General features: G+C 33.6%; 1 protein-coding gene across 1 annotated transcript; it reads left to right on the top strand.

Moving 5' to 3' along the window:
- The first annotated feature begins 1,117 nt into the window (after nt 1-1,117).
- LOC128234510 (uncharacterized) lies at nt 1,118-8,609 on the top strand. Its single transcript, XM_052948767.1, has 9 exons — nt 1,118-1,255; nt 2,814-3,131; nt 3,377-3,661; nt 3,855-4,160; nt 4,273-4,563; nt 5,584-5,862; nt 6,146-6,280; nt 6,810-6,916; nt 7,189-8,609. The coding sequence occupies exons 1-9, from the start codon at nt 1,204-1,206 to the stop codon at nt 7,351-7,353; spliced, it is 1,938 nt and encodes a 645-aa protein (XP_052804727.1). The 5' UTR covers nt 1,118-1,203; the 3' UTR covers nt 7,354-8,609.
- The last annotated feature ends 3,086 nt before the right edge of the window (nt 8,610-11,695 follow it).

Below are 11,695 nucleotides of genomic sequence, written 5' to 3'. Positions count from 1 at the left end.
AAATATTTTCAATTAATTACCAAAAAATGATATATTTCCAAAATCATATTAGAACTTCAAGATGTTTAAATTGATTGAGCATAGAAATAATAGTAATATTCATCTATTTATCTAAATTTGAATAATAAACTAAGTAGTAATTCATTAAAAAAATGAGGTGATAAGACAATGATACGGCCATGATTATTGCATAGTTGGGTTACATACAGTTCCTACATTATATCATTCATACTGTTATTTGTAATGACATCCCATTGAATTTTCCAGTTTACCCATTTATTACAAATCAGAACTTTTTAAATATGCAAAACATCCTGCGAAACTTTCTTTTTGAGCTTTCATGAATCGGGTCGTAAACCAAGCTTTAAAAAACGTAGCCTACGAGTTTTGGGGACAAGTTATTCAATACCCATTATATATGCCCAAAGGTTTGTAATAGCGGTATAAGACATAAATTACGTGTTTTGTATCTTGGTGTTTCTTTTTTCTTTGAACAGACTATACAATACTTTGTTCATGAAGGTTGTTTTTTATCAAACATGTTTTATAGTTTTATTTTGCAATAATAATGTTGGCTGGTCCATTTTGATCATGTGACCCTCCATGGTACAACATTAAAACCTATTCAAAACATATTTTATAGTTTTATTTTACAATAATAATGTTGGCTGGTCCATTTTGATCACGTGACCCTCCATGGTGCAACATTGAAACCTATTCAAAACTAACGTCGCGTTCCACGCCACTTCAATGAGTATATGTTTTGTTTATTAAATACAAGCATCCAGCATTTATTTTATATGTTTTTTTTTGCTGCAGACACGGAATTAAGGCCGTTTTGTAATGATTTCTAATGTTTTTTGAACATTAAAAAGGATGGAGTCTTTAATTGGTATTGTTTCTGTTTTAAGTGTTTTATGTTTTTTGCTATTTGTGTCGACTGTCTGTCAAGGAAACTTGTATTATTAATATGAAAGTAAGACTTAACTTATTGCTGTAAAACACACTCTGAAAGACAGAGTTTCCGGAGCTTCAGTTAAACAATTGAGAACCGAAAGGGCGAAGAATACTTATCTTCCCGCATGAAGAAATCAGGGACTGTATGTCTCTCTTTTATGAAATGGTAAATATCCACTGTAAAGAAATGTTCAACAAAGTCAGCCAACGTAGTTATTAATATAAATAACATTTGTTGCGCGAGCAATGCTACCACAATGGATAATAAAGAGAGTTCAATTTGGCGTGCGATTAACTGGTACGTAAGTTACATGACAATTGCTCGTTTTTGTTTTAGATGTCAACTTCAGTTAGTGTTATTACAACAATTTCTTTTACTGCTACTTCTTCTGCTACTGAGGTCTGTGCTGCTGGCGCAGGTGCTGCTACTCTTATTGCTGCTACTGCTACTGCTACAACAATATATTCTACTACTACAAACAAAATACCAAAACACGAAAGTGCAAACATGCTGTAGTTCACACTGATTGCTAAAGCAGACTTTTTTTAAGTAAAATTGATTATTGACTCATTTCCCGCTTAATACCATTAGTAGCTTCATGTACATTTTCTTTTCAACAACTAAAACAAAACAACATATCTGGCGTAAATTGTTACTACTGAGATGACTGTTTGTGTGTCTATTACTATGATGATTTTTTTTGTGAAAAAAGATATATTCCTTATTTCATTACTTTAAAAGATGGTCGACATTCCATAACCTATCATATCATTTTCTAATTAATCAATATCTATAAATTATAAAGCTTGTTCATTTTGGTATTCATTGATACTCAATATATTTCATACTTTAGCAATTATAATAACAGTCCAACTCTCTCATTTGACCAATGTAATTAATCACGCTGATATAGATTTCCCTTTAACTGCTGAAAAACATCAGACATAGTCCGGTAACGAATCTTTGACATAGATAATAATTGCTTTATATACAATAATTATGGGTCGCCACGATTTCATAGAATATTTAGTAAGGAGTATTAGTGAAAATCTAACCACTTTTGGAGATGATACGAACCTTTCAATGTTCTAAACCAAGTGTAGTACAAAATGAAGCAGATATGTTTCAACTACACAATACGTTTAGTCATCGACGTTTGCAAGCAAAACAAAGTAGCACCCATATATTTTATTCTAAATAAGAGTCAAAATATTATTTACACTACGGACGGTTTAAGGATTAAAAGTATTATTAGATAGACAACAATAACGAGTTTTACCGATTAGATTATAACACTCATTTCAAGAGAATGGAATAGCTAATCGGCGTCCAATAAGTACCGCAATTAATTGCTGAGACTTTCAGTTTTATAACTTAACAGATATGACGTCATAATTTGGTTCCCTGCTTGAAGAAAAGACGTTGCAGTAAGATAGATCATATCTGAATTGTTAAGAATGAATCTCTCAGTTTGCTAGCTCCGACAAACACTCAATCATTTAGAAATTACAATCATGTTCTAAAATAATGTAAAAATTAGACTAATGGAAATAATTAATTAGACTTATATCGTTTTCAAATGCTAAATATAGGTACTGTAACGTTCCTACCCTGAGGGTTTATAAATGTATTTCATAATTGAATCAAATGCCATATAAATGTAACGACATCAGAATGAATAATACAGTTTTTTTTGGCAAAACTCTTATGGCTTTATTTGCAACTTAAACAGATCGCCACTCAAATTTATCCATAAGGATACTTGATTTCAGTTTTACGAGTCAAAAACTTTTATCAAGAATGATATGTGTACTCGCAATCATTTTGCACTTTTTTCGTTTACTACATTTTTCAGCTCTGTTTGGGTATATCTGTGCAGCCATGAACCACTACGGAACCATATCAGTAGTAGGGCCAGCGTTTGTGAACAGGGAAGTAACACTGAAAGCGACACCCTTCTACCCTTGGGGGTGTGACATAGAATGGAAATTCATAATAGAAGGCGGCACACAATTTCAAACAATGGATGGGCCAAAGGTTATCAGATATTCGGAGAATGGGTCCTTCTTTTTGAAATGGAAAGCTTCTATTGAATATAACAGATCTTATTTTTACGCCGGATGTTCAAAGAACCCATCCATACGATCACGCTTATTATCTTTAAATGTGAAAGGTATATATCGGCGTCCACTCAAAGATGTAAACCAAATATGTATTGATTCATATTAAATGATAATGATATGAAGAGTGTGATTGGTCTTTGTTTCCTCTCCGTTTGGAGTGTGGATTTTATTCTTTAAAGCCTCCTAACATAAATGAATGTGTGTGCTTTCTAAATTTACTATAAGCCCTGTCTGTGTTTTTTATGAGTACATAGCAAAAACATGATTTTAATGCGATAATCCCGCTTATTTACAGAAATTCTTGGCGAATGTGGAGCCCTGGTGATACTAAGCCCGGTTGTTCGCGGCGCAGACGTAAAACTTGGATATTTTCCGTCTGACTATTCTATACAGAAAACACGAAAATGGAAGACAAATATCCAGGACATAGAGCTACGAGAACATTCTTACGAAGAGGAAATAGTTTCTGAATATTTGTACGTACTGACTATATTTAACTTTGAAGACAGAGATGAAGGAACGTATCTTTTATGTTGCAATTCAGAAGGACACACGGATTCTGTGCAGCTTCATATTCAAGGTACCTTGATTTTACTTCATCATTTTAAATTTTGGTTTGATATGTTAGCTCGGAATAGAAAGGAGTCGTATAAGTACAGAAAGAACAATAATGTCTCCAGATAATAAATACATGAGCAGCAATGTGATAAACCTTCAATTTTCATGGTTTTATGGTATTCCTAGTGATTTAAATGGCTTGTGTTTTTTTTCAGAACCACCAAGTTACCCAGTCCTCGGTCCAAAGGCCGTTGACTTTAAAACAACAGAATGTATTTATGTTTATGGAGATTCCGACATATATTGCCAGACTGAAAATGGAACAGAACCTGTACAAGTGGCACTTTTACTGGGACAGGATTCATTTTTTCTTGCTGATAGCGAACAAAACAATGGGTTTTACCTATTCAGAAACGTTCATCAACAAATGGCTGGACTGTCTCGACGGAATGTAACATGTCAGGTTTCAAATGCAGCCATTGAAAAACCATTCGAAGTACACGGCATTGTATGTAACGTTGGTAAGCAAGTTGAATATACATAATGCAAAGCTATGAATAGTAATGTGGTTGAGATTAATATTGTTGGATCGTGTATACATTGAATGTTGTTAAATCATTGTTTTATTTCCAGAGAAAGGTAGCCTACCCGTTCTAACAGTTGAATTTTTTGATGGTGAAAGCTCGACAATAATCTGTGAAGTGCGCAATGCTATCCCAGCTCCGGCAATAGTTATACATATCGGCAATGTTTTGCTATCTGATGTTCAACAAACTGATTTATTTAATGGATCTTCTCATACTTATACAAGCACAGCTAAGGTGACAACGACTAACAAACTGTGGAATGGAAAAGAAGTGTGTTGCACCAGGAAAGCTATTGACATGGGAATAGCAGATCATTCCATATGCAAAAACATCAAATGTAAGTTGAACTGGCGTATTTATTGTATAAAATATGCGTTATCCATGAAGTTAAAAAGGCAAGATTCAGGTAGGTCTAACACACTTGATATACCAATCATTTTCGTGGTAAATGTTTGTAGTATGGGAAGCTACAAGTTGTAACATGCTATTTTCTAAATGTTTCTGAACTGTAAACAATGTTAGATATGTAAGAGTGAGTCGTGTTTTGTTTTCAGATCCGATCGTTTTATAAAGTAAAATATGTCCCAAGGGTTAATGTTAAACGTTAAATCATACATTCAAACAACTTATTTACAACACTGCTTTGCCAATAGTCGTTTAAATAACATAGGATATAGACTTAAGTTCAGAAACCTGATAATATTACTATGAAACATATCTATACACTGCAAAGAAGTTCAAAGATATATTATCTCATTTCTTCAATTAAATTCCCTTTTCAGAATACAATACATCAAAAGGCATGAATATAATAACAAAGTTTAAGTATTTTTCTTAAAAATTTCTTTAGAAAGAAATGAATTGAGTCTACCGTGCATGGTTATCCGACAACGATTATTTGAGATACTTCTATAGGAACAACTTGACGAACTTGACGAATGATTTAAGTCAAAGCTACCGTTCTATTTCAAACCTTTTTTACAATGGGACATGAGTGAGGACTACTTCATTTTTAACCAGATTAATTTGTGATAATTTTGTGATAATTTCACATCCGACAAAAATAAAGATAATACAATTTATTTTTTCTGGTACGCACCTTGATCTTACTTATTTGTCGACTTATGTTCACATTATCAATCCAACCGTTACTCTAGTTTCATGTGTTCTCTTTTCCTAAACGTAAACGTTTTTTGAAATGTACTTATAAATTGTTTTATCTTTCATTTGAGGTACATGTGTACTCACTTGTAACAGGAATTTAATTAAATACATCTTCACATGTATGATAACTCTTGTTGTTGTTTTTCTGCACAACGTTGTTGCTTTCTGAACAATTTCTACACTACAATTTCAGGTGGTCCGACTCTGTATTTGAACACGACATCACCTGTTGATTTATATCCGAATATTACAGTGATCGTCAAATGCCTTGTTGCCTGCAATACTATAGGGAAATGGACACTTCGATGGGAAGAAGAAAATAACACTGAAATAAAGACTTGCACAAACACAGAGGAATGCCTATTAACACTGAATTATACGGGAGAGAGCGAAAAGACATATATTTGCAGGGCATGGAAATCGGTGGAGCTTCTGAGTATTTCATTGACAGTTTTAAACACATTGCCAGAGGGTTTGTACATAACGTTTCAACTATACATTTTTGATGACACAAAGACCAGGCATTAAAAACTCAGTCGCTAATGGAAACTGAACAGCTTATTTGTACATTGCATCCATTATTTTATATTTATTCAATATTTATTATTTGTTAACTTTTCAAGGTTTGGTAGTTGGCATCATTTTAAATATGAGAAATTGCAATTAAAACAACAACAAATCGACGAGCTAATATAGAGACAGAACCGTACTTGACAAACTGGAGTAAAAGTACATCAAAAGTTATCTAATTGCAGAAGCAACCACCAACCCTGCACTAGTTGTTTCCCCAAAATGGCATATACCGGTCCTTTACGCCGTATCGGGAACAGTTATAGGTGTACTTGCAACAACGTTCACCGTGCTTCTATATAGGCGATGCAAACGTCATGGTAATTTAGCAAATAATTTAAAGTGAAAATTAGAAAGTCATTAAATCAACAATACAATGGATGGTACAGAAACATGTTCAACACTAAAGAAATATACTGTTATCTTTGAAGTGCAGAAGAATCGAAAGTATTAATAAAATCACACACACACACACGCGCGCGCACACGCACACGCACACACGCACACGCACACACACACGCACACACACACACACACACACACACATACACGCACGCACACACACACACAGTGTGTTTATCGATGAATCTAGGACCGATGATGAATGCATTAAGATGTATGAGCTGGAATATTTTTATATGTTATAATATCGAACTTGACTTTTGGTGGCACCGGTTAATTACGTGCCCACAAAAAGTGAAATACAGTTGACGTTCACATAAGTGCAATGGCATCGCGATGATTGAAAGGATGTCGTCGTGTCTTTCTGATTTTACATTTAATTTTTTTTGTAATCCGACGAAAACTGTAACATCATGATTAATGACAATATTTATATATTTGACACAGTTTATGAAGCGCTTATACGCCTAAGGAGACCTACAGCAAGAGAGCGAAGTATACATGTGTATGATGATGTTCAGTCTAATATAGAGACTACTGCTCTGCACAATCTGGTAAGTTTTCTTTATAACCAAATTAAGAGTATCTTATGCTTAAGCAGCTGAGGGTAGCATGTGATTCTGCACTCAGGTACAATTAGCGTACTATTATATATATGTGACAAATTGATAAGTACTTTATTTCTGATAATAGTACACTAACAACTTAAATCCTTGATGATCTGATTTCTAAACTTACGAAAGAAGAATAACGAAATTACAACGTGGTGTTTGTTTTGTTTTATGAATATTATATTTATTGAATTAAGCATTATTTACCTTTGAAGACAAGATTGTCTGCAAGTGAAACCGGGAACAAACATGAGTCACCCCTTTTGGATATAGAAGGAAACATAGGAAATGTAAACCCTTACGACTATGTGGATACCCAACCCGGCCTAAGTGATCGTCGGACAAACGCACCGGAAGCAAATTATATTCATGCTATATAACCGATTTAGTTACTGATCAAAATATTTACGATGTAGATGGATTTGTGCCGTTTGGAAATCATATAATCATTATGATTTCTCTGACGGGTTCAAGGCAGTAACTTGAACGTTTATTTTTAAAACATGTATTAGTATTGTAATTAAGTGTGTGTGTTTTTATTATGTATTTCTTAGTTGTAATACATTGACCTATTTTATATTAGATAACAATTAAAAGGTGCATTTAAATCATTTATAAAGTATTCGCCATTTCAGAATCGCAGGGTATTGTTTGTTCTTTAGTTATCAACCCAATTATATGAAATGTTAACCTGTCAGTTGTATATATAGTGTTTACCGAAAACACATTTTAGCTTTCTACTCCAGGCGCTCAAATTTGGGCCGAATTCCTCAATGCTTTTGGCTTAATGTGTTTTATAGAGTGCATTGGTCTCCAGTCTGGTTGAATCGTACCTACAACGAGTAACCACTATTACTCCGTCTGTATGCATATTCATTCAATTCAATTGTTCGTAGCTGGCCGCTAATTACTAAAAGGTTGTAATAAGTTTATATGTAGTTTTTAATAGGCCTATAGGTTAAATCGATTAATGTTTGGACAATGTTTGATGTTGAGATCTAGTAACCCGGGTAACCCCTATGCGAAAGGTAACTCAGGTGTTTGCTGTCATTCGCTGAACATTTTTTATAAACGATAAATTGGTATTGATAATACACTGGAACTGAGATATATTTCCTTGTTGTATTTTGTACACATGAATAATTGTTTTATAGGACTTTTATTCATTTACCTTAAACCATATAACAGTACATACGTGTTTGGCGATTGTGCCCGTCCATGTAGCTCAAGTTTTGTATTATAATGGTGAAAATGATTTACACGATTGCCATCAGTAATATTGCAAAATATTGAAACGAAATAGTAATCAGCCTACAGTAGAAGATTTCTTACACGGTACCACATTCTCCGATTTTCGAAATATGTCCGTTAAATGCAATTATCAAATAAAATATAAATCATACTAACGCTTGTTCATGTAAACATAGGGCACAGCTCCACCACGGAAGTGTCGACAGCTCTTTTTCTTTGCGCCACCGTAAAGTGGTGGAGCTGGCGTTTAGAGGCCATGCATAATATCTGGAATTCCAACGTGAACCAAAATTACCACTATGAATGTCATAACAAATATGTTATGAGTGCTTGTTTTATTTTTTTTATAAAAATACAAATGATTGAAATAAAAAACGTGTTATGAGTGTTTGTTCCTTTGATATTTATAATAATAAGAAGCGAATGAAATAACAATCTAGTAATGAATATTTGTTATTTGTGTGTGTATTAATAACACCTTTTACCGGATAATTACGATAACGTCGTTTTGGGTGTCTGTGTGTTTCGCAATGCAATCGATAAATAATGTCGCATGAAAACCAATGGGTGAAGAAGATTTTGACTTTTTACCTTTTGGTCGCAATGGCAACTGTTTCTCTGCATGACCAAGACTACACGACGGACGGCGTAAGCTATAAGCTCATGGAAATTTATATTTCGTTCACATGTTTGCGAATATGTCTTAAAAAACTGTTTGACATAAAAACAAAATATTACTACTTTACTTTCATTGCGTTTAACCCCATGACAATTCCATGGACCAAACCTTGGTACTTTGGTTTACGGATCTTTTAATCTGGCAATTTGCATCGTGGTAATACAAATGGAAACTACATATTTAAGGTTACCACATTGGAACGGTTAGCGAAATCATGAGTTCACAACATCTTATTTCTATGTAAAGCAATCATCCTGCTACCTATATCAGCAATCAATTTTGCTAAGAAGATCTGAAAATTGAAGAAATGTCATATGGTGTGGGTACACCTCATTGACGTCTTTACTGACAGCATACAATTAAAAACAATCTAACATAACTATTTGTACGACATAATTACCTGATCCTGATCTTTATGCCTTATGCATGAATATATTAACTACGATTACGGCGAGCATATCAGTTTCCGGAGCGAGTCGTGCATTATGTCACTTTAATTTGGGAATGGTTGAGTCTATCAAACACATGCGTTTTAAATGCTAGCATAATTTTATATTTACATGTGACTAAATGATGAAAGTACAGGAATACTTCGTTTGAGTCCCGGTTTACAAAGCATACACACGCATTCACGCATACACGCACACACGCATGAACGATCGCATGCACGCCCGCACGCACACAAGCACTGAGTATATTAAAAAATAACTAGACATTTTTGTTGGTTTGAAAATAAATTTACATGTCAGCTATATTATAAATAATAAGAACGCTTTTATACAATTCAGTTGACTATGAAAATTTTACTCATTAAAACATAAAATCAAGCAAGAGCAAAACTATTACTGTTAAGGTTATTGACGAAGTGTTTTTGCTGACTATATGTGAAGAAAAAGATTTTGCAAAGTATTGCTTATATATATTATAATGTTTATAATTATGAGTATACGTTTGGTGTATTTAATACAAACATCCAGCTTGTATTTTTTTTTACTTTGTTCATGTTTCAGACTCGGAATTAAGGTTGATCGAGTACTTCCATACATTTAAATTTCCATAGTTTCCAAACTCTTCGTATAAATATCAGTATTAATAATAAATAGTCATTTTTAATGTGTTTTGTACATTATAAGGGCGTCTTAAGGTGGAACGCGACTATGATTTTTTTTTTCGAGTTACTGTCTGAAAATTGGTATACGAAAAGAAGAGCATATGCCCAATTAGGGACTGTTTTTACTTTTTCAATATTCGGAACGATTTTGAAACTATGACTCCTCAAAATATACCACTGACGTCAATTTTGAGACGTCTCTCATATTTTTGCGTTCCAGCTACAATAACCGATAGTTTCACCAATTCTTCGTTTACCGCTAAGAAATTTAAACCTCAAGTGCGTCTTGTGAAAACGTTCACGCTCATATATTTTTCTTTCTCTTGTTTTACGTTATTTATTTAAAATTCGTCTTTAAAGTTATTTTTCGCGGGAAAAACGGCGTCGTGTTTTGCTGAAAAAAGTGCGCCTTTCTTTAATTCTTGAAAAAACTGCTCGTTTAATTTTTGATTTTTTTAAATACATGTATTCAATGTTTTATTAAAAATCGCCTGATATCAAAAAAGGGTACCTCACCGAGTTCGTTTTTGCGCAGTATCAAATAATCTAACCCCTATACGTGTTTTTCATTACGTATTGTTATAAAACGTTTAGCATGACGTAAATCGAACTATTATTTACGCTAATAAGAGCTTAGTTTTGAATAAACCACTGATCAATAGCATATAACAGTTGTTGTTAATTTTAGTTAAATTGATAATTCAACATTGTTTTCTTCTGTTGAATTCCGAATAGTTAACATTTTTAAATAATTAAAGCACTGATTGTAAATGAACTATAGTTAAAGTGACATGCTTATCCAAAATCCATGCATACACATGTATAACAAGATCAATTTTGTCTAATAAAACTTTAACTTCTTACTCAATTATGCATTTATGGAAAAATTAATTACTGATTACAAGATTTTAACCGCGTGTTTAATAACAGAATGCACAAAAATATTAAATTATTGGTGAATGCTAAAATATTTACTGTGGTCTACTCTAATCTCATAATGTAAAAATACCATGTTTTATGCTCATTTCTTTCAAATCAACTCGGTATGTCTCATAAGAACCTTTGTTTTCGACAAGATTTCTGCATCCAAGCGTCAGATCACATACGACCTTACTATCATGAAAGTCAAATAGATTTATTTTATTTGCATGTAGAATGTAAGCTTTTTATTTATACTTATATATAGCTATATCCTACCTATATAAATATTTTGACAACAATATGCTATAATTTTAAACTGTACTATTATTGTATATACTATTATTTATGTTCTATGTCTATCAATGTTTGGATAAATTATGAATATGTCCAGCCATGGGGAAATTAAGATATTGAGTTGAGTTGAGATGGGAGAGTAAGTGTGCATCTTTAAATAGTTACTATAAGCTCATTTTGTTAAGGGTTGTTATAGCTTACATACAAACCCACGCACAAAACGTACAATAAAGTCACGTTCGCAAGCACGCGTAAAAACGCACCCACACACACCATCTCACACTCAAGCTCGCGTGCACACGCATGCATATATGCGCACGCGCTCTCGCTCACGCACGCACGCACGCACGCACGCACGCACGCACGCACGCACGCACACACCCACGCACACACGCACACACACACGCACGCACACACACACACACACACACACAAACGATCATACGCACGCCCATACACACGCACA

This window comes from Mya arenaria, chromosome 5, assembly GCF_026914265.1.
Source record: "Mya arenaria isolate MELC-2E11 chromosome 5, ASM2691426v1".
Classification (NCBI taxonomy): Eukaryota; Metazoa; Mollusca; class Bivalvia; order Myida; family Myidae; genus Mya; species Mya arenaria.
Note: the sequence above shows the minus strand (reverse complement) of the source record. Positions and strands in the feature narration are given on the sequence as shown.

What these genes read in the sequence shown, in the direction of transcription:
- LOC128234510 (XM_052948767.1), top strand. Translation starts at nt 1,204, where the DNA reads ATGCTACCACAATGGATAATAAAGAGAGTTCAATTTGGCGTGCGATTA. An exon ending in TGTGCAGCTTCATATTCAAG is followed by an intron (nt 3,662 to 3,854) that starts GTACCTTGATTT and finishes GTTTTTTTTCAG; the next exon opens with AACCACCAAGTTACCCAGTC. An exon ending in CTACTGCTCTGCACAATCTG is followed by an intron (nt 6,917 to 7,188) that starts GTAAGTTTTCTT and finishes TTACCTTTGAAG; the next exon opens with ACAAGATTGTCTGCAAGTGA.